At 31.2% G+C, this 24,996-nt stretch overlaps 2 protein-coding genes and 1 pseudogene across 3 annotated transcripts; 2 read left to right on the top strand and 1 right to left on the bottom strand.

Moving 5' to 3' along the window:
* LOC102578971 (putative methylesterase 13, chloroplastic) overlaps positions 1–8,210 on the top strand; it is a 12,059-nt pseudogene extending 3,849 nt beyond the window's left edge.
* A 1,531-nt stretch (positions 8,211–9,741) lies between these two features.
* Positions 9,742–21,851, bottom strand: LOC102578634 (cytochrome P450 93A2-like). The gene is made up of 4 exons (XM_006366196.2): positions 20,931–21,851; positions 20,202–20,823; positions 10,601–10,618; positions 9,742–9,854 (listed from the first exon to the last, which is right to left on the bottom strand). Exons 1-4 carry the CDS (start codon positions 21,849–21,851, stop codon positions 9,742–9,744), a joined length of 1,674 nt encoding a protein of 557 aa, XP_006366258.2.
* LOC102605513 (protein SPIRAL1-like 1) lies at positions 16,600–19,879 on the top strand. Of its 2 annotated transcripts, XM_006366192.2 has the most exons (4): positions 16,627–16,688; positions 16,890–16,968; positions 17,887–18,167; positions 19,513–19,879. In XM_006366192.2, the coding sequence occupies exons 3-4, from the start codon at positions 17,922–17,924 to the stop codon at positions 19,591–19,593; spliced, it is 327 nt and encodes a 108-aa protein (XP_006366254.1). In that variant the 5' UTR covers positions 16,627–16,688; positions 16,890–16,968; positions 17,887–17,921; the 3' UTR covers positions 19,594–19,879. The 2 variants fall into 2 exon arrangements, with proteins under 2 accessions (XP_006366253.1, XP_006366254.1); XM_006366191.2 differs by lacking the exon at positions 16,890–16,968 and having other exon boundaries at positions 16,600–16,688.
* Positions 21,852–24,996: the final 3,145 nt, after the last annotated feature.

The raw sequence follows: 24,996 nt of genomic DNA, 5'->3' as shown, positions 1-24,996 counted from the left end.
TTATTTACTATTCATACTTTGTTAATCGATCATGGTTCCCACAACCCTAGTTATGAAAGTTAGCTACTCATTCTCTCAAAAATACAATCAAAATTTATTAAAATAAATATGCTTGTGTTAATCATAAAAAGTTAAGAACAATAGCTAAACTATCTTTTATTAATCACGAATACAAATAAATAATAAAGGAGAAGAAAGAATAAACCACAATTCTCCGGCCTCCACGGCGGCTTTTCCAAAGTTCCTAAGCTAGAAGAAAATTTATATTGTGTCTTGTATCTTGGTTCTTGGCCTCCTTTTTCCCAAAAGAATAACTTTTCATGCCATATTTATAGATATAGAAACCCTAAATAAAATAATTGAGTCCATCTTAAATTAGGAAATCAAAACCAAAAGGAATTGAATTCCTTTTTATTTTCGGTTGAAGCTGTCCGCGTCAATTTTCTTTTGCTGTTGTAGCCTTCCATTGTGAGACGTGTACAGTAGAGGTAAATTGAAAATTTCTAATTGCAGCCGCCTTTCCTTATATACATAAATATATTATTTTATTTAATTTAATCCATTAAGCTGCTTGCTTGATTTCCTTCTTCAACCTTCCATCTTTAATTCGTTTTAGCTCCAAACTTCTTCATTTTTCCACCAATTTAATCCTACAAATAAAATATACCATTTAACACAATTCATAAATTAATGCTCAAAAAAGGACAAAATATAAATAATAAAATGTGAGGAAATAATGATAAAATATGTATTTTAGCCTCACATCAGTAATCAATAATGCAACATTCGCATACATACATGCATTATAATGAGCAATTACAAACATATACCACACCAACATGAAAACACAACCATCACCTACCTCAAATCCAAGCTTGAATCCCCTAAAGACACTTGAATCTTCCTTTTCCAGATTCTTCCCGCTTGTCGTGGTCTAAAACATACAATTAACGCAAGGATCAATAAACAAGGCCTAATTACCCAGTTTATAATCACCATTATCAACCCTAGGCCAAACCCTTGATCCGCATACCCAGGTTAGGGATTTTTCCACCATAATTTCTAGATCAAAACCTTCCCCCATCGATAATCACCCACGAATTTACATTCTACGGATCGAAAAATGGATTCGGGAACTTAAAACCTTACCTTTAGCCTCAAGAATGGGAGAAAACTGTCAAGGAAGCACCTGGGGTCGTCTTCTAGTTCTCAAAGTCGAAACTTGCAGAATATAACAATTTTGGGGCTTTATTTCCGACTTAAGTCGCGTCTGCCCCGCCACAACGATACCACCCCGCTACAGAATCCCCCCTAGCGGCAGAAATCCCGCTATAGCAGCTTGCACGGAACAGTGAGCAATTTTAATAAATCCAATACCCCCATTTCACAATACACCTTCAACCAACGACACTTAGAAACTACCCATTCACGCTAAGATCGATTTTGGGTGTTCTACTCGCCCGAATTCAATTCCATAAAGTCGTACGGGTTTCTTAACGTCTTAGTTATCCACTCACACAATCAATTTCATTATTACACTTCTCATTCATTACTAGATTTCAATATACTTGCCTGACTCCAATTTCGTGCAAATCTGGACTAGGCTAGGAAATTTCAAGTTACTACTCAAAAGTTTTTCTGGTCCAATTCTTTTTCCATTGGTTTTTCCCTACTGACGAAATCAGGTCGTTACAATATATATTCTATCAAGTATTTTCAATTGTTAATTTGTGTGATTTATAGTATTGTTTACATAACTTTCAATAATATATGTTGTTCCATCTATTCAAATTCATGTGTCACTAATAGAATTTCAAGAGTCAACTAATTTTTTTCTATTTAAAAAAAATATTTTTAACTTGTTAATTCTTGTGATTTATAGTACTTTTAACATCATTTTAACTAGAGCGAATTTTAGGAATAGCAAACATAAAAATTATATTAGCGTTCTATAGCTAAAAATTTACTATTTGAACATCTGATTTGCATAAATCGAAGGCAGGCATCTCATTTGTATAAAATTGCAGCGATTATATATGCATATCAGTTAGATAATTGTGATAACTCGCTGACAGGAGCTTCAGATTTGTATAATTTCACTGGCAGGCCATTTGTATAAATTGCTGGTAGCCTCTCAATTCAACTTTATGTGTTTGTATATCTGCATAAAATTTAAATTTGTATACAATTGAATCAAATTAAAATATTTGAATGTGTGTTTGTATGAAGCGAGAAAGAGAAAACCGGGCAGGGGAAGAGTTATATTGTATAATTATAAGTGTATATAACAAAGAAATATGTATTTGTATTTGTATATACAATTTTATCTCGCTTTATATAAACACAAAAACAATTTATACATTTGTGTATGTATAAAGTGAGAGAGGCGAGCCAGAGAGTGGCGAGCAAGATTCAGGGGAGAGAGGCGAATGACAATATGTTTGCTACGAATTAGAATTAAATGAAACTATATAGTTATAACATTTATTTTGAATTAATAGTTTCTATAATGCACAATTTTTCCTTCTAAATATATAATAGAATATTTTAAGTTGTTAATTATTGTGATTTATAGAATTTTCAAACATATAACGTATGTTTAAGAGTAGTATGTTTGTAGACTCTATTTAAGTTGTTAACTATTGTGATTTATAGTGTATGTTGTAAAAATGTTATAATATTTCATTCTTAAAATTGCTCCATCCATTTCAATTATTTAATCTACCTTTTTTTAGTTCGCTTAAAAATGACTCTTTTCCTATTTAATAACATTTTTAATTTTAATTTTTCACATAGTAAATTTAAAATCATAATATTAAAAGATATTTTGATATATTTGACATAATTTTTTATTTAAAACCACAAAATGTGAAAATGCTCTTAATTTTGTAAAACTTCATGAAAAAAATAATCAAACAAGTTAAAACAAAATGGAATATAGTATCTGAATTTCTTATCATATTTTATAGATAAAAATAAAAGGATAAATTGATGTTTTTCAAGAAGCTATGAAATGTGTAAAAATAAAATAGAATGATATATGAAGTAATGGGAGGCCCCACAAGCATTAAAAGCAGATAAAACAAAAAAGAAACAAAGAAGACATCATAAGCATTGTTTTTATGTCCAACAAAAAAGAGTACACCTATGAAGCAATATCATACAATCCTTTTAAAGCACAGAAAATGTAAAATACCATAAATGCCCCTAGCTGGAAGCTGGCATGTCGTCCATGAATTGCTTCTGTAGCCGCTTATATATAATCTATGAGAAAAAAATTTAGATGCTAAAAAAAAGGAAACAATTTTGAAATTTTTTACTTTTTTTTTTATTAATGATACGACAGATACTCCACAATCATGATTTGTTTCTAAATTTATATGTTTCAGTTATATTTCATACTTAGATACACATAATTAGATGTATATGTTTACTATGTATTTGAGATACATGTTGTTTTGGATATAACATATGAAATTGATGCTTGATACATTAAATTATACATATAAAAGATATATAAAATATTATTAGATCATACAAATAGATACATGAAATTAATACTAGATACTTTTATGATACATATGAATGTACTTGTATGATACTCATGTATATCTAAGTGTTTAACTTGTTGGATACATCATATATTGATGATAGATACATCAAATTAATGAATATATTATTTTATAAAATGAAATTAATCAAATTACATGACCAAGATATACATGTTTTTGTCTTTTATTAATAATATTAAATTTATTATTTCAAAGAATGATAAAATGAAATTAATTAAACATAGATACACTCTTGATTTTCGCCTTATATTAAGGGATTTAATTAATTTAAATTTACAGAATTAATTGTCCATATATTCTGAAAAATCTTCAATTACTCCTCTAATTAAGGAAATTAGTTACAACTAATTAATTTACACAAGTAAAATATGTATCTCTATTTTAAAATTCGACAGATACATGTATCTTACGGATTTAGAATCGTGTATCCTAAGCATGAAATATTGTAGAGGAACTAATATTTGAAACTATTGAAAATTTTAGTAATTACAACCTAAGCTAGTGAAATTTATGTAGTTTATTTCCCTAATATTAAAAGCTTATGTATGAACTAATAGGATAATGAATAATAAAATTAAACATTTAACAATAAAAAGATAAATATGACCCTTTTTCTAGTATCCTCTTTTGTTATATTTTCAAGTTCTCTTATACAAAAACTAGGTATTAGGTGTCCGTGCCAGCACCAAATATTTTCAAGATCTCTTATACAAAAACTAGACTCACCAATGCCCCATTTGGTGAGTCTCCATTTTTTATTTGCAAAGTAATTCTCATATCCATCTCGGTCCAAAGAAACTCTCGAGATCAAGTCCATTCGCATATCAGGTATATGGCGCACATCTTTCAAAACCAATGTGCATCCGACGTTTGTCTTTGTGCAAATGTCTCTGATCCCCGTTATTTTTTAGTAACTTGTGTTACCCATTTTCACATTGCCAAAATTACCTGCTACATATCTGTAAAAAAGGATCTCTTATTGACGTGGCATGATATGATGTTGTTGTGTCGACCACCCATTCCGACTCTACACCTGCTAAGTGCATGCATTCCTCTTCTTCATTTATGAAGGAACAACATTATCATTATCTTGCACCATGGAAACTCTGTTGTCATCGTTCTTTTGGCCACTGCTTTCTCCTTTGCCCTTTTTTAGATTAGGACAATCTCTTTTGAAGTGACCTGGTTGATCGCAATTGTAGCAATTTCTGACCTTTGATTTTGATCAGACCTTGGACTTTCTACATGCTCTGGATATATCGTAGCTGCTCGAACACTTTTGGTAACTCCTACTTCTACTTTCTGTGATAAGAGCATGCCCATGGTTTTTAGAATTTTTTTCTTATCTTCTCATTAAGTAGAAAAGTTGATGTGACATCATTCAGCTCAATAGAGTCCTTACGTAAGAAGATGGAAAGGAGTTTAGGAGCACTATGGATTTATCTTTCTCTTCGATCTTTACTCCGAGATTTGCTAGCTGCGTGATTACTGATTAGTATAGTACGATAGGCCACAAAAGAAATTATGTAAATGAGTAGATACTGTGCTCTCGTACCAATTGTTGGGATTAAGTCCGCCATAGAAATAATATTTGCTGTAATAAAAGCAATAAAAGCGTAACACAACAACTTTAAATCAACAAGAATAAAAGAGCAATAATGACACTAAGATTTTACATGGAAGCCCTCCTAAATAAGAAAAAAATCACAGTCCGAGAGGAGCAACTGATATCACTATATTAAAGATGTTTTGCACTTGTCGGTCTGAGTAAAAACTCCAAAGACCACTACACACTCAAAATAAATAACCCTCTTTTGATCTACCAACCTCACTACGATATCACTCACACTTTCTGTGTTTCCTCACATATTATTTCCCTCTGTGATAGCTCAATCTTCTTTTCTCTCCTTTGTTTTTGGAGTATTTGAGAATGAATAATGATCCTCCCTTTTATAGAGGACAAATGCAGTAGCCTCCAAATATGCTACAGAAAATAAATAATTTTTTTCTTTTTCACAGGTTACTAATATTTGACTTTAAGGAAAGCTAAAAAAATTAGCCAAGTAAATTGGTACAAGTATATCCAATTTCTTCTAAATCTTGTCAACATTTAAAATTGTGAGATTTATCAAAATTCGACACTTGGGAATGGATCCCACAGATGAGAAAGACAAAAAAAAAATGAAGACAACCTTTAAAAAAACAGTGTGAAGATACTTCTCAAAATTGAATTTTATTTTTATTCTATGTTAACGATCTAACTAGATCGTGCTCTGATACCACTTTTTAGATAACTTTAAAGAATTCAGCAAAGATTACAAGTAAATTACTAGACATAAATATTAATCTAGAAGAATGGTAGGAACACTAACCTTGTTCCATCATTGCAATAACTTGATTGAAGAAGAAAACAACTTGATTAATGAACTTGGTCTTTCAAAATGATGAACTTGATCTTTTAAAATCTTGAAGATTACTTTCTTAGTGTTCTTTTCTGAGATGGAGAGAAAAGACAAAGTATTTCTTCTGGTTCAAGGACCAAACCTTTTAAAAAGATTTTGAAGTGTCTTTTCAAGAAAGGTACATTTTCAGGTTTAAATGGTACTTTTTCAATAAGTCTCCATAGACTTAAGAAAAGGTCAATGAGTTTCAAGCTTTCTAAAATAAACTTATATTAATAGATATTAATTTTTAGTCCCCAAACTTTAATACTTTATTAGATTATACAATGGGCTACTTTATGATATAATATCTACGTATAATATATTAACATGTGAATCCACAAAATAGAAATTACTAACATGTATATGTATCATATTTTTAATGATAGGTATATCAACTCTAAATCGCAACGTTGAGGGATATATTTGTCTCTTTTCCCCTGTTTTTAATATTAAGGATTTGTTAAGTCCTATACATTGAAATTGCTTGTTTAGTGAAAACTCACCAAAAAACATTATTTAGTTGCCAAATTTCATAGTAGAGCCAACCTTAATTTAAGTTTATTTAAAAAAGGAAAAAAAGGATAAATATATCCCCGAACTATCGTAAATGATATGCAGATACCCTCTGTCATACTTTTGGGACATTGGTGCCCATGCCATCCAAAAACTAAAGCATATATGCCCTTCAATCTAACGGAAGACTAAATAAGGACACGTGGAGCAATCTTATCCATCGATAAATGTCGGATCGATGGATAAGATTATGACATTGTATGTCCGTTAGTATAAAGGGTATATATATGCTCTAGTTTTTGGACGGCAGGGGCACCAATGTTCCAAAAGTATGACGAGGGATATTTGCATACCATTTACTTTAGTTTAGGGGTATATTTGTCCTTTTTCCCTTTAAAAAATTCTCTTAATATACATATAAATAATCTAATTAAAACCAGTAAGCAGAAAAGATTGTAGTTTCGAACCCATAAACTAAAAATTCTGATTCCGCTTCTGAAGAAAACCATACTCATAAAGATTTGTGTTTGGGCTCAACTCTCACTAGTACAGAAGAATATGCAGATTGTTAGTATTGTATTGTATCTCACTCTCCTCAAATGAGTTATGTCGCGTTGTCCACATTTATTCTTCATTTGTTTGGCTGATAACTTTTGTTATTATTATTTGACCTTCTCAGGATACAGAACTTGAAAATTTAGAGACCAAACATTATGTTCTTGTCCATGGAGGCGGTTTTGGTGCTTGGTGTTGGTACAAAACTGCAACACTACTCAAAGAAACAGGATATCAAGTTGATGCCATAGACTTTACTGGCTCTGGTGCTCATTCTTTTGACTTCAACAACATTACCACGTTGTTCGAATATGTACCTTGACTTGTTCAAAATGAAAATGTGCGCACATTGGTGCTTTCTCAAACTTAAATATTGAAAGGCGTGTAAATTGGTTCTTTCTTGATGCAGGTTATACTGGTTGGACACGATATTGGAGATGCTTGTGTTTCTTATGCAGTGGAGTTGCATCGATCAAAAGTATCTAAGGCGGTTTTCATTGCTACTATAATGTTGAAGAATGGACAAAGTGTACTCGATATGTTCTCAATGCAGGTTTGGTTACTAATTCTCCAGCCTAGTAAGTAACTCAATTAACATGACAACATATCTAATTGGTTATGTCTGTGAAGATTGGATGAACGATCTTTGTCAATGTTCTCAAAAGTTTCTTTATGCAAATTGCAAGAATCATGCTCCAACTGCAATTGATTTCGACAAATCATTGTTGAAAGATGTCATGTTCAATCAAATAACTGCTAAGGTATATGTATTCTAGAACAGAGTTCTCTGTCCAAATATTTTGCTTTCACTAGAGAAAGCCATTTTTTATGCTTATTTCGATTTAAGGATGTTTAATTGACATCAGTGTTATTGAGGCCAATCCCTTTTGCACCATTGACAGAGAAGTTTTCCCTATCTGCAACAAATTATGGTTCTATCCCAAGATTCTTCGTAAAAACGTTAGAAGATTTTGCTATTTCAGTGTCCCTTCAGGAGGCAATGATAGATTCAAATACACCTCAACAAGTTATCCAGATGGAAGGCTCTGATCATTCGCCATTTCTGTCGAAACCTCAAGCACTACACAAGATTTTGTTGGAAGTTTCAAAGGTTCCTGTAAATTAAACTCTAATGAATCATCCAGCAAAAATTGACCTCCAACACATATGACATTCATATATACATATATAATCAATCATTAGTCATTACAAGGAGACTATAGGTGAGTTAAAACGTAGGACATGATGTGTTTACTTATTCAATTTTATACAAGCTTAAGTGTCTACTTGTATATAGACAGAGTTAAAGGACATAAAAACAAGCTGAAATCAAATTAAAAGACATATTTATATATTATGCTAAACTTCTACTAGTAATAACATTCATGACAACAACCTATTTCTCGAAAATCTGCTCTTTTATCGATGATTCACCAGTCACTGGATCTAGGAAAAACAAGCACATTTGGAGAGTGATTACACTATTAACGGTGGTTTTTTTCTTTTCTATTTCTAAAATTATTTTTCTAAAAAATCATTATAGTATGTGATTTCAATTTTGGAAAATATGATTTGATGTTGATCTCTATTCTCTAGAGACTTTTGGATTGTTCAATTTGTATGGTTTCCATGACGGGAAATTTTTTAGAGTCACATCTAATAATGCATGCAATCACGACAAATACTTTTTTCGTTCACTTTTACTTATCACGGTTTGACTTGATATACTATTAAAAAATAATTTTTGGTATAAGCATTTTACCATATCATCCCTATTAATAAATGTTTAGTATTGGATCTTGAAAAATGACATGAAGAATAATATTTAACATTAAGGGTAAAACATGAAAAACAAATTATCTTTTCTTGGTATGTCAAAAGTGATAAGTAAAAATGAAAATCAATTTTAGAAATAGGTAACAAGTAAAAGTGAACGGATGGAGTTTATGATAGTCCCATCAATCAAGAATCGTAATGGTAACCAACTGTTTCTTTTTTAAATTGGGGGAATGGAAAGAAGATTACAAGGCGCGAAAAATCAGATTCTCATTAATAAGGTGAAAACAATTATCGTACACACACTTCAACATAACCATCATGAATTTATCCTAGAAAGAATGAACAAGACCAGTGAGTGGGGAAAAAAAGGAAAAATTCTTTTGGCCAGAATTTGGCCAAAAATGGTATTTTACCTATGTTATTTTACTTTTTTGAACATTTTACCTTTTAACTTTAATACCTTTTAATTAAAAATAAAAAAAGATTAGTTTATTTTAAAATTAAAAAAATATTATACACTTTTTAAATTTCTGGCCAAATTTTTTGGCCATTTAGCATTACCCAAAAACAAAAACTTGCAAATAACAATCAGAATATGACTTTTATCACAAATTATTTGTGTCCTTATCATCCTTATTTTAATCGGAAAAGAGTTAATAATTGTCACGACCCAAAAATGGACGTGATGGCACTCGTCTTATCCCACCAAGACAAGTCACCCTAAAACTCAACCATTACAATAAAATGTGGAAATTTATAATCAACTCAAAAATACCCCCAAAATCTGGTTGTCACATGTACAAGCCTCTAAAGCATTACAATTGATTCACAAGAAAAACACAAGTCTCAAATGACCTTGTTTCTAGAATAGAACAAGATCATGAATAGGAGTAAGAAAGTCCACTGAGATGACAAACAACTACCTCACAAATCTCCAAGAAGCCTCGGAAAATAAGAGAATGGAAAGTTTCACAAAATTCAGGCTCGTAACCTACAAAAATTGTAGAAGCAAGGGGTGAGTACCAAACCACACGGTACTCAGCAAGTAAACCTCTAAACACAAGTTAAGGGGATAGAATACAGATACTCCTTACACCCCAACCGAACCTCCACAACTACAACCTGCATCAACCAGCCCAACCTAACAGTTCCAAATATACAAGCGCATATCTCAACAACAACATTCTAACAATCACATATTCTTAACAACAAGCTCAATATTCATCAATTACAACCTCCACAACTACAACCTTCTTAAAACCAGCCCAACCTAACAGTTCATAATTCACATAGCACACAGCTCAACAACAACACTTTAACAATTACATATCTTCAACAACAAGCTCAATATTCATCAATCAAAGTTCCACAAAAAGGCACTCACAATATCAAGTTCACTAGTGATAAATATGTGCAATGCAATAGAGTGCAATGTCAAGTATAGTGATGCATGTCTGACCTAGTGATACACACCCGCTGTCTCTCAGTTCGGGACCCATGGGAGACATATATGTCCATGCATCCATCGGGGTGCGTGATACGACCCTCGATAATAGTAACCATCGCGGCGCGCGATACGTCCCTCGAAATATAGTATCCATCGCGGCGCACGATACGTCCCTCAAAATGGTACATCCTCTTTAATTTCTTATTCTTTCTCAATTCACATAACACTTGTCACAACCATGTCTCAGAACAATGAAAATGACATGTTCACACAAATAATGAGGAGATGACCATTTTCATAATATTGCACAATCCACAACAACACAATCATGATACAACATCAACAATGATTCAACAAGCCTTTCAAACCATTCTCAACACATCACACACAAACAATTAATCACATTGCTTTTATTACCCCTTTGTCATCATTAGAATTAATCAACATGACAAGTCAACCCATCACCAAGTCCCATTACTCTCCAACACATACCACAATACACGAATTCCATACACTTAACAAAGGTTTAGAAATCCACTTGCCTCAATCAATCAAGAATTCAATCCGGAACTTGAGCCTTCCCCTTTCGTTAAACTTCCAACTCAAAGCAATCTATTCAAACAAATGACCACAATAAGATTTCAAAACTAACAACACTCATATTACTATGCATCTAATCTATACCCAAAAAATCACTCAAATCTATAATCATGTTCCTAATCTTGATGCTAATTAATATTTCAACTCTCATATTTCTCAAATTCAAGCCTAAGGTTAAGACTACAACCTTAACTGCTTTCATATAATATAATTCATCCGATATTTAATTACTTATCTCAATATATCAAAACGTGGAATTATAATGTGATAACAAAAACATTTTTAAAAAAAAGAACCGAACCAAAGTAGTGACCGAAAACAATTTGTAGAGTCAAATTTGTCATTCCACTCATCATTATCACATAAACCTCATAACTACCCTATCGTAAGGCTATTAGTGGCCAATCACGTGTCATAGTTCTCCACTAACATCTTTATATAAAAAAAGAAAGAAACATTGACAATTAATCTGTAACAATTCCAACTTTCCAGATTGTTACTCTAACCCACTGCATATACCAATCCAACTCTCTCTTCCTCACCTTTTGTTTCTTTTACAACTTAATTAATGTCATAATATAGTGATAATAATAATAATAATAATAATAATAATAAAGAATCTGTTGAAACACTAAAATCAACCTGTGGACTAACATGTATATCAATTATAGAACAGTAACATCATTCAAACTTATATGATTTTCTTCTTCTTGTTAATCTCATTTTATCAATTAAAATAGATAAATCATGTACTTTTTTTAACTAATAATACAAGCCATACATACAAGATTACAATAATCCATCATTATTTTTATTTAAATAATGGTAAAATAATCTAATAATATAAAAAACATATTTTTAAAAATTGAAGCAGGATAAACATTTGGTAATATAATTCTTGGTTTTACAGTTAAAATGAAAAAGGGTCAACAATATTTTTATCAAGGATATTTTAAAGATATTTTGTAATGTGAAGCAATGCAATAAATTCTGTATTTTATGTTATTATGATTGTTGGGTCTTAACTTTTAGACCAAGGATTGCAATAATTAACAAATATTTATCCAATTTCAAATCAAAAAATTTAAAAATAAAAATAAATTTTATTAGAAAAAAATGAATTTTATTGATATGTAAATGAAAATAATATGAGTACTCTGATCTCGTGTAGTATGACCTATATTATCGATTAAAAAGTACATGAGTTATTCAATATATTCTATTATTTATAAGCCAACAAGGAGAAGACGAACAGGGGTACTTTCGTAATTATGTATATCTCCTAGGGCAAATCACTAAGATTTTCATCCATTTTAATACATACACGTATACACTTAATAGTGCTTGTTACTCCGTTAATTAACTTCTTCTCTGTTTCAATGTTGGTTTGTTCCAAAGGTTCATTGTCGAAGCTAAATGCTTAATCTAGCATGAGATTTCCACTGAAAAATGCTTAAGGAATAGATTTTCATTTAAACTTCAACATTTCAAGTACACTAATTAGTTATACATATTTAAATATCGACTATTTCATTACCAGAATCAAAACCTATTATATAAGCCAATAACATTTGGACGAACACAGCAGCAAATAGTTGTACCAAAAGTAATGGTAATTGTACTATAATTGTGTCCCTCTTCAGCAAATAACACGTGTTCCATTTGCTGCTAATCGGAGACACGCGTATAGCCACCTCTGTTCATCATCTCTTCATTTTCCATAGATAGATTAGAATCAGTTTCCAAAATCTTCAGGTATTATTGCTTTTCCCTGCTTTCAATTATTTATTTATTTTCTGATTTTTGTTTAATATGCTATCTTGACCTTTAAAAACAAAGTGTTGTATACATATTCTAAACATGCATAAAATTCTTTTGTCAATGTCTAAGGTCTCGATAATGACAATGTATACATACAACAAAAATATATTTGGATAGTTGCTGCAAGAAGAGAAAGATGCATCTGTTCATAGACATAAGGAAGAGTGATGCTTTCCCACTAACTTACGTGACTTGCAACTCTATATCTTTGAGAGATAATACCTCAGATGGTCACTTAACTTTGCATACTTAACTTAGAAAGTCACTTAACTTTGAGTTGTTTCCTTAGAAAGTCACTCAACTTTATTTTATAACTCAAAAGTCACTCAACTATTAATATTTCACTTAAAAAGTCACTCAACTATTGATATTTCACTTAGAAAGTCACCCAATATATTTAAATAATTTATTCATTAAATTTTGTTAAAATCTAATGTTTATTTAAAATTGTTATTTTAAGAAATAATAAGATATTTATTTTTATTATCTTATTTATTGACCTTCTTTAGTTATTGAATTACAATTTTTTTTGAAAAACGAACAATAACATTTTTTAGCACGTTTAATTCCAGCAAAACAATTGCGAGAACAGAAAAACAATTTTTTCTCTTAATTGCTACTGTACATTTAAAATAACAATCATTTATTATTTCTTATGAAATTACAAGCAATGCTACTGTAATATTTTAATTTTAATTTGTCAATTACACTAAACGTTTTAAATAGCAATCTTTTACTAAATTAAAAGGAGTAATAAAAAAGATGCACAATAGCGATCTTTTATTATTTTATTTTTTAAAAAAAAATCAACAAAATTCAATAAGATAGTTAAATTGAGCATTTTTTTATTTTTTAAAAATTAGTTTAAAATGAAATTGTATTTCAACAAAATTTAATGAAGAGATTATTTAAATTAATTGGATGACTTTCTAACTAAAATATCATTAGTTGAGTGACTTTTTACGTGAAATATCAATAGTTGAGTGACTTTTGAGTGATAAAACAAAATTGAGTGACTTTTTAAGTAAACTATTCAAAATTCAGTGACTTTCTAAGTAAACTAGTCAAAGTTGAGTGACTATTTGAGATATTAACTCATATCTTTGATTATAAGTTTAAGAACAATAATATCAATATGATTTTATTTATCATTCCTTTTCTTATTTTTTCCTCTGTTATTCTTTTTTTTTTCAAAAAAGACAAGCACCTGACGAGCCTTTTAATTCAACGCCCGCCTATTTGTTAACAAGCTTTTCATTGACATCTCATTCATTTCATTTATCTTATATTTATATTGAAGTCCGATTAAAATTAAAATTTATTTAAAAAGTGAGATGAAGTATTTTTACTGTTTATTTTACTTATTATTTTTATGTTAAAAAAGATTTGTTTTTATACTATTCTTAACAAAGACGGACTGAATGTGTTGATTACCAGTTTGGTCAAAGTAAATAATTTTGGTAAGAAATTCATTAGACTGTCGATAAAAAAAACACTCTCTATGCATATAGCAAGAAATCACTGAATATGCACAAATTATTAATTAAAACCTGATTAACTTATAAGACTTAGAATCTCAAATTCATAAACTTTAAATTTTTGATGTTGCTTCTGACTCTTTAAAGTAATAGTACTTAAATTTAACATTTCAAAACACTACTAATAAGGTTAGTTTAGTGAAATATATCCTTAATTTAAATATTAAACAAAGTGTCAATTTAAAAGGAACCAACTAATATAAACGAAAAATATACTTTCTGTCCAACAATAGTTGTCCATTATTGACTTGACACACTCCTTAAGAAACTATAAATAGAAGGGTAATTTTACTATATCATCCTTTGAATATAATAAATACAAAGTCTTGAAAATTATAATGTAAATTATTCATTGATTTCATAAAGTGGACAAGTATTGTTGGACATCACAAAATAATACTTCCTCAATTTTTTTTATATGTCACCTTTTTAGATTGCACTTGCATTAAAAAATTAAGTAATTTTACCTTTCTACCCTTATTTAATGTTTTCTAAAGTTTTTTTTTTGTTTCCCAAACGGTGTCCGGTACCCACATTAGAGCCCGACTAAATCCGAATTCGTGCCGGGAAGTCCCACATTGGGGGGGCAAAGCGCTCCCTAACAAAGGCGACTCTGTACCCAAGGGAACTCAAACCCGAGACCTCTTGGTTAAGGATGAAGGAGTACTTACCACTCCGCCACAATCCTTGTTGGTAATGTTTTCTTAAGTCGACTTTTCAATAAATGATAAATATTCTAGATTTCAAAAATTTAAAATGCATTTGGATGACTATTTAAATTTTTGAGTTTATTTTTGGAGCCAATTTTTTTCACTAATTGATCTAAAAATTTTAAAAAATTGGTAAAGCTTCAACTTTCAAGATTATTTTTTATTTTTTCTCCATCTTTTATTTTTAGTTTGTTTGTTGAGATTTCTTTTTTCAAAATATGATTTTATAAAATAGTGAATGGAGAGAGTAATTAATCAATGTATGAAATACTCCAATGAATATTAATTACTTTTTAGTTTTCCTAGGTTGGTCATAACATATATTTTCAAGACTAATTAACTACTCTATCAAGTGTATAATGAGAATAATATGGTAATTTATGCATTGATTTTATGAAATGACAAATATTATAGACCAACTATTTATAGAAAAATATGACATATAAAAAGGAACTGATGGAGTATAGTGGAAAATTACTGTTAAACATAGAGAATAATAAAAATAATTTGATACTCTAAATTCAAACTCAAATCATTTAATTAAAAGAATCAATGAATACTTACCACTCGTCCTGATTGGTCATTTGCTAACAAGTTGCAATGTGACATTATTACTCCCCAATTAATTGTTAGTGAAAGAGCACTTATAAAATTGCGTGACTATATATATTAGAGAAAATAATTAAAATGGTTCTTGATGTATAGGGGTAGAATTATTTTGATCTTTCATATATATCACCTATCAAAATAGTTCTTCATGTATATAAAAATATAATTATTTTAGTCCTTAATCCTAAAACTAACAATAAAAGTAAAAAGAGAGGCTAGATTTAATGTGGGTCCCTCACTATTGACACCCAACAAGCCTCTTCTTCAATCTTCTCTCCTTCACCATTAGAGATCATTCTCCAACTTCAATCCACCCACCTGCTATATTCTTACAAGAAAAATTACACACATTACACTTATTTCTTATCTCCATCTACCTCTACAAAACAATTCCAGTAGCTTGCACTTTCATACCTACAAAAAAAAAAAAAACATGAGACCAATGACACAAATACAAACTAAATAAACTAACTAAAACACTTCATTAATTTCTTTTAGAAGATTGTCATAAATTAACTCTTTTCAAGCTTTAATTATATATTCACTTGTTGAAGCTCTATACGAAAAGGATATAGCTCTGTTGTTTTCCCCTTTTTGAAATTAATAACTTTTTCATATTTTTTTTCAATTTTATTTTTCAGATACAAGGTAAAAATTGAACGGGACAAAGGTAGAAAATAAAATTAAAAAAATGTTCTTTAAAATTTTAAATGATTTTAATTAGTTAGTCAAAGAGAATTTTGAAAATAGTAAAAAGGATTGACTTTGTTTTTCAGCGAAGAAAAAAATTGGGTGAAGAGATAAGATTTGGGGGAGAAAGGCTTGCAATATATTAATAATGGGACCCATCGTTAAATCTAACCACACTTTTTACTTTTATGGTTAGTTTTAGGGTTAAAGACTAAAATAATTTATTTATTTTATATACATGAAGGAGTATTTTGATAAAGTGATACATATAAATGATCAAAATAATTCAACTCCTATACATCAAAGACCATTTTGATCATTTTCTCATATATATTACACACTTCATTCATTTACTTCCCCTGTCCACATTCACACCTTCATTCATCATTAATCAATACGGAAAAACAAAGGTAACTCCCAAATATTTAAACCCTAATTCTCTATTCTCATTTATACATATTGAAATTCTTGTGTTTTTTGGGGAAAATCACTTAGTTAAGCTATCGTTTTCTCATCTTTTTTTGGGGATTTTATGGTGTTTTTTTTTTCTGTTTGCTTGTAAGACTTTGCATTATTTTTAATTTTTTGTGATAAAAAATTGTTGTGTACAGTAGTCTTGATTCTCTTCAATGAGCAATTTTCACGTAACTCTGAGCAATTAAAGAAGCTTTTGTAGCAGATTGTGTGAAGGTATTAATTCTAGCTTATTTGAATCCTAAAAGCTTGAATTAACTATTGATGATAACAGTAAAAGCAGTGTCATTTTTTTAAATTTTTTTATGGCAAGGAAAACTCGCAGCTGCTATCCTTTGGGTGCGCACAAGTAAAACTCCCGCTCCTATGCAATAGCTCGCAAACCACATAGGAGAGGTAACCCGCACTAGGTAAGCCCGGGATCGACCCAGAAGGCAAACCCCTTACTTTCGCTGGCAAGGGTTTTGAACTTGAGACCTCCAACATGGAAGTCTCAAGCCCAAACCACTGGGCCACCCCGAAGGATAAAGCGGTGTCAATTTTTTATTTGTTATGACCTTAGTATTTGGACCAGTTTTGGTGCACCTCGACTAATTTCATAAGATATATGCCACCTCCCACTAGCAACATATACCAAGTAACTCTGTTCACTAAGACTAGGACAGATAAGAAGAAATCACCTAGTGTTTTTGTTGGATTGACCACTAGGCCACACCCCCTTGGGTGCACGGCTAAAGAATATTGCTTCAAAATGTAACTGGCAATGGTTGTAGAGTAGTTTTCAAGGGGGTCTGATGGAATTTGGTGGTTTCCTGTTCAACACTCGGATTGAACAATAGAGGAACACATGCAAATGATTCTTTATAGTTGATTTCATCTAGAGATGATATTTAGATGCATGTGGACTTCCGAAGCCAGTAATCATCAGCATGACGGTTTGAGTTTTATATGGTTGCAGTAAAATTTGTAATTTCTCTTATGCTTTTTCTTTGTGATATATTGATCAGTTCTATACAACATTGTCATATTTATTGGTCTTTGCTTGTACTAGTTCTCCTTGTGTTGTGCTTCTTTGAGAATCACAACGTTATCCTTGATATTTATGTTTCGTTTTTATCATCTGGATTGACGCAGGGTATTAGTGGATCTAACGGGGAAAAAGCAAAGATATGGGTCGTGGAGTTAGTAGTGGAGGAGGACAGAGTTCATTAGGATACTTGTTTGGGGATGGTGAGGCTCCAACGTCAACCAAAACAAACCCCCAGGCTGTTCAAAGTGAAGCTCAGACGATAAATGAAGAGCCATCTTCAAAGCCTGTTGCTGCTCCTTCTCCTCCTGCTGATGCTACTAAGCAGATTCCAGCAGGTATTCAAAGTATCAGGGCAGATGGTCAAAACACAGGAAACTTTATCACGGTATGTACTTATTCAACATTATTATAATGTCCTCTGAAATGCTTGAAAAATTCATTGCTATGCTTTGTTGGAGAGGTTTTTTCGTTGCTAAGCAAAAGGGAATAGGGGAGGAATTGGAGCACAAATAGTATGCATTTTGATTGTGTAGTGAATATAAGGTTTCTTGTAATGCCAAAACAAATACCAATAACTAAGCTAAGGTGAAATTAAGACATCTCCACAAGTCCCCACTTTCTAATAATTAATAGCTTGTTTGGTCAAGTTTTTGGGAAACTAGACGTGCTTAAAGAAAGTCCTTATATCACATAGTTGAGGCGTTTAGCCAAAGCTTCAAAGGTGGAGTACTATATTTTGTGTTTAGTAATGCATGGATTTGTTAACACTGCCACAATGGATTTATGAACTTTAATTTTGTAATCAACGTATTTATTTTAAGTTAATCATTAACTTAATGTATTGTGTGTTGCATTTGAAGGCAAGAAATTGAGGGCACAGATTATATGATTGCTGTTTGCTTTCTTGTGGGAACTATTGAATACAGCTTTGTTTGTTTGTCCTCTTCCTACGATCGGTTTGTGCCCATAAGCCCATTTTAAATTTCCTTTCACGGACCAGCCATTTCTCCAATGTAGTTTCAGAAACAGGTAACCTGCTGGTACGGGTTGTATTTTAACCCAGCAGGTTACACTATTTTGACCCATTTTGGACCCAATATACTGAGGAGTCCGTTTGGGTTTAACCCTTTGGGTCAAATCATATGAATGGTCCATAACACAAACCATCTAAACATATGAATCTGGTTGACAATCTGATCCGTCAAATTTATAGTGGATGGATCATTGGATTTACATCTTGCCACTTGTTGATTCCAACAATGGAATGAGGACAAGATAATTAACATATACCATCTTTTGTGTTATGAGTTTCTTGAACACATTTCGACCAAATGATAAATTATCTATAGATAGAGGTCTGTGTGGATCCTATGTCATTGCTATTTGGTCTGTGTGGATCTTATGTCGTTGCTATTTGCAATGTGTTTTGGCTTATGATACATTGATAAGCTGCAAGCACACGTAATAACAAAACTAAGGCTGTGTGGACTTGAGCAATCCTCATCTCATGAGCTAGCTTTTGGTTGAGTTAGACTCAAGTGTCATATCTTTACATTCTGTTAGATTGGGTTGTTAGTGATTGATCCTTGCGACTGATTTCTTAAGGAATTGTTGAGGACACAACTTCTTTGGTTAGAACTAATTGCTTCTCACCATTGAATTATGATGAAGTAATTCATTTGTTAGGGAAAAGTTATGTGGTTTTAACTAGGGTTATTGGCTTGTTGTAGGACCGGCCATCTACCAAAGTACATGCGGCCCCTGGTGGTGGATCTTCTCTAGGGTATCTCTTTGGGGGCGGCAGCAGCTGATAAAGAATTTCCAATCACCCATCGTCGTTATATTATTTCTTATACCTTGTTTTTCAACTATTGTTTCAATGTAATTGTGTGTATTGCAGAACGTCGTGTTGTTCTATGTTTGCTACCTGGTGCTGGTGCTGGTGCTGGTGCTGGTGGGTGAGGGAGTGTTTTTTTTTTTAAGCCGAAGTATATGTGGTTCAATTGCACAAACTTCTGTCCATATTCGCAGTTGACAGCCATTATATTCTAAAGTTTACTCTCTTTGTTGCTATATATATGGCTTTTGTTAATCGACTATTGGTCCAACTACATGTTGTTGTCTAGATATCGTACTCTTTAATTATATTGTTGTTCGAGGGAAAATGACTAGAACTAAACTCCCTTCTGTTTCCTTTTACTTGTCACATTTTGTTTTTCGAAAGTCAAAACAGTATGAACTTTGATCAACATTTTAAGACATATTTTCATCATGCTAATATATTTCCAAAAACAATAGGATCTCACTTATTTTTCGGTACATAAGAAAAACAAGATGTTAAAATGTTCATAAGCAACGGTACATAGTTAATGATAGATCTAAGCGGATGATGTTGTTGATGTTGATGTGAATGGATTAAACCTAGTCACTGGAACACAAACCAAAGGATTAGCTCTAGGAAGGGTAATGCCAGGTGCCTCTTCCATATCGACTTTACTTACCTCTCCACCACTAACCTTCCATTCGAAGCATTGTATCATCGAAGCAAGGCTTATTTGAACTACTTGTAATGCTAATGATGTTCCGGGGCAACCTCTTCTCCCCGTGCCAAATGGCAAAAAATGATAGTGTTGTCCCCTCACATCCAATTGGGATTTCGTGTTCCCCTCCTCCTCTTCAGTCAAAAATCTCTCAGGTATAAATTCAAGTGGATTTTTCCAATACTCAGGATCTCTGTTAATCGCCCATGTATTGACTATTAACCTAGTGTTTTTTGGTATGTGATAACCTCCAATGCAACAATCTTCCGTTGATTCTCGGAGGATCATAGGCCCCGTAGGGTGTAGTCTGAGAGTTTCTTTAACGATAGCTTGGAGGTAAGGAAGATTCAAGATATCCGATTCTTCCACAATTCGACTTTTACCTATGACAAAATCAATTTCTTGAACTGCGTTCTGCATAATGCTTGGATGGTTGATGAGTTCTGCTAGTGCCCACTCTACTGTGATAGCCGCAGTATCCGTGCCAGCAGCAAATATGTCCTGTACAATACAGATTTTGTCTCTACTTTCAAAAATTTTGCAACTATAGTTCTTAGGATAAACAAAATATTAGACTGTAACGTTTTCTCATAAGATTTTTCACTTACCAGGATAAAAGCTTTGATGTTCTCTCTTGTCAATCTCATCTCCGCGCATTCATCCTCCGATATATCAAGTAACATATCAAGCAAATCTTTGACCACTACACTTTCATCTCCATCCTTGTTTTCACCATTTCTCTTCCTTCTTGCTTCTTCATGTTCATTCATAATCCTCTCCATCATTTCATCGAACCTTTTACGTACATCTTTAGTCCTTTTTCCAAACCCTTGCAAATCCAAGTTCTTACAAAACCAAATATAATCCGAAAGATTAAATTTCCCAGTAAGTTCCGCGATATCTTGAACCAACATCCTAACACTCCCGGCTTCATCTTTGTCCTCCGAACACCTTTCGTTCATTAACATTCTCGAAATAACATTATTTGAAACCCTTAGAAGCTCAGCTTCAACATCTACCTCTTCACTAGACTCCGCTTTTTGTAAGAGTAATTCAATAAAACGCTTTATTTCATCGCGTCTTAAAGGTAAAAGCATGTCTAATGTTCGAGCTCCAAGGAGCTCGGACATGCATAATTTCTTCATGAACTTCCAGTAAACACCGTAAGGCGCAAAGGAGAAGTCTTGTGAACCATAAGTTAAGTAATCAACCACTGATGTTTGCGGTCGATTTAGAAAGGAAGTTTCATGTGTTTTGAGTACTTCTTTAGCCATTTCGGGTGATGAAACTACTAGACAAGGGACGGATCCAAGATTTATATGAATCAAAGGCCCATAACGAGTTGAAAGCCTATGAAGTGCTTGGTGAGGAATAGGAGATAGGAGGTGTAAGTGACCGATGATTGGTAAACCAAATGGACTTGGTGGAAGGTGACATATATTCCGTTTACGAAACACAACATATTTAAGAAATAAGGTAGAAAATAGCCAAATAAGGAATAATATCAAGTAGCCTTGAATATCTACCATTTCGATTCGACGCAGAGCTTTTTAGTTGTTAAGTTATATTAAAACTTGAGCAATATTCGTGTTAGTTGTGCACCTATTTATATAATGGAACTATATTGTATGATATTTAGAAACGGTCAACTAGACATAATTTATAAAAATAAAAATAGACATCAAGGCCGGCATTGATACATTTTTTTAGAACATTAAACAAAACTAAATTATTTTAATGAGGAGTCTGTATAACGTTAAACTACATTAAAAAATATTTTTAGTGGTAATTAATTAACGATAATAACCTAATTCTAGTTAAATATATATTTTTAGTGATAATTAATACTCTTTTAAAATGTTTCTAAGTCTTAAAGCGACTTTTGATAGAATGACAATTAACTAATGTCGATAATTAAAGGCTTTAGCACTCTTATTAATATGTATATTTATTGTCGCTAAAAATTATTTTTGTTAGCGTGATATTGTCGCGTTACATTGCCTAAGCAAAGACCATGTCCTGTGAATTAGGACAAAATTAATGATTGCCGAACAGTATTATAAGAATTATTTTTTTAAGAAAAAAAGTAGAAAAAAAATATTAACTGATCAAACGGCAATCAGATAGGCAATTTGTTGTTTGTCGAATATAAAAGAGGTAGCTCAGAAATATTTTATTTTCATATGATGTTAATTGGAATTAGTACTAGAAAAATGAGGCCATATTTTGTTAACTCAGTCAATTTGCCTATATTTAAGTGGATTGTTTAGATAAGTAAAATTTGAGTTTCAACTCATATTCAATCGATAAAAAATATTGATATTCCTAGATAAAATATGAGTTAGCCTAACTAGTTGCCTTTCCACATTTGCTCATTCAAAATTGTTGATAGTTATCGGAAGACAATAATAGATAAATATATCTTTTAATTTGATTTCAGATTGTAAATATGTCCATCAACTTTATGTATCTAATTAGCTTAAGAAAAATTATATTATTTTTTTTAGCTAAAGTCAAATTATATGACATATTAATGTATTATGTCTTATAGGAAAATTTGCCTAATTTTAATCAGATCCCAATGTGCACGTGTAGAAAGTGTACATGCAACCTAGGATCTAGCTTTAAAAATTTTCACTAAGGTTTTTTTAGATTTAAAAAATAACTTTTACTACTGCTCAAAAATATTTATTATTTTCTCTAAAAGTTTGGCCAAACATCTTAACTTTTTTTTTTAAAAAAATAAAATAAAATACTTTCGACTTTTCAAAAGATTGACCAAACATACTATATAAATGTATTGTCATACTCTTTCTGTCCTTATTTACTTGTCCATTTTTTACTTAACACATCTATTAAGAAAATAATAATTTCTCCGTCCCATTTTATATGTCACATTTTTACTTTGCACTTGCATTAAGAAATGATGTAACTTTACCCTTCTACCCTTATTTTTTTTTTTTGGAACTCAAGCTTTCAATCAATAAATATGAATTAATTTATTTTGATTAATTAATTTAACCAATGAACATGAATAATTTACTTAGCTTTTCTAAGTTGGTCAAATGTATATTTCCAAGGCTAATAACTCACAAGGGTAAAAAAGGAACAATATGGTAATTTATACATTGATTTTATGAAATGACAAGTATTATGGACCAACTATTTATAGAAAGGGATGATATATAAAATGGGACGGAGGGAGTAATTGATATATCTAAAATGGAAAGATTCTAAGTTCAAAATTAAATTACGAAAATATTCTTCAGTAATTTTTTTAATTAAAAATGCCTTTAACTAACTAATAAAATTAAATTAATAATAAAAATTAAATACATAATCAGATATTACAACTTACAATTTCTCATTTCTTGATAAGCTTCAATTGTTAACCTTTTCATAATTCATTTATCTGCCTAATTCCCTACGCCAACTCTTACCTTTGCCTTTACTCATTTTTTTCATAATTCATTAATGATTCTTGTCAACAACCTAGGTGAACATTTTCAACTCTTTTTTTCTCTTCTATATATTTCAAATTTTCCTTTATAATGTGAATTTGTATGATGTTGTTTCCCCTAATTTTGTGTCTCTTTTTTTTTTTTTTGGTTATTTTAACTTAAGGGTGTGTTTGGTATGAAGGAAAATGCTTTCCTTGAAAACAAGTAGAAAATATTTTTTAAAAGCAAGCTTTAAAAAAAAATTTGGGTGGGTGGGGTGGGGGATGGTTGGGGGTTGGTTTGAGGGTAGGGACAAAATAAATTGATTTTTCAACAAAAAAATTGTAATTTGAAGTTGGAAAAGAGTTTTGGAAAATATTTTCCTTAAGTTTTGAAGAGAAGTCATTTTCCTTAAAATTTGAGGAAAATGAGTTGATTTGGAAAACATTTTCCAAATCATTTAACCCAACCAAACATGAGAAAATTGAAAAATATTTTCCTTCATACCAAACACACCCTAAGTGTTTGTGTCCTACCATATTATAATGCAAAAAAAGAAATTAGATTTTTATAGTATTTTGAAATATAAATTTAATTATTATTGTGTATTTCATAATGTCTCTATGTAGTGATTATTGTATTGATTCTTTTTCAAAACAATATTGGAAGTTTCTCAATTAATCGAAGGGATTATTGTGAGGTATGATTAATAGTACTCATGAGAAATATATATTCTTATTATACTTACGGTTTGAAATTTTAGGGGCATAAATAACGTCCTTCAACTTTTAGATCGAACAATATTTCAATCTTTAATTTTTGGCTTAAAGAATACCCCTCAAACAACTGAATTCAAATTTTCCTCTTTAAAATAGTATGTGACCTATTATGATAATTTGATTTGTCACATTTTTTATTTAGATTTAAATAAAATTCATCCATATATTGAACACACCCTGCTCCTGGCCCATTTTCCCTTAACCTCATTAGAACAAAACATGCAGTCCTTGACAATTACCCCCAAACTTATTTTATAAATAATTTTCTACCCCTTTTCGGCCTACGTGGTACTATCAATCAAATAGCTTAAAAAAATTGTCAACACGCACTGGGCCTAGAAATAGTGCCACGTAGGACAAAAATGGATATAAAATTATTTATAAAATAAGTTCAGGGGGGTAATAAGACCTTAGTATAATATAAGTGTGTCTCTGAGATTTTAGGCATAGGTTGG

The sequence above is a fragment of the Solanum tuberosum genome, unplaced genomic scaffold, assembly GCF_000226075.1.
Source record: "Solanum tuberosum cultivar DM 1-3 516 R44 unplaced genomic scaffold, SolTub_3.0 scf00622, whole genome shotgun sequence".
Classification (NCBI taxonomy): Eukaryota; Viridiplantae; Streptophyta; class Magnoliopsida; order Solanales; family Solanaceae; genus Solanum; species Solanum tuberosum.
Note: the sequence above shows the minus strand (reverse complement) of the source record. Positions and strands in the feature narration are given on the sequence as shown.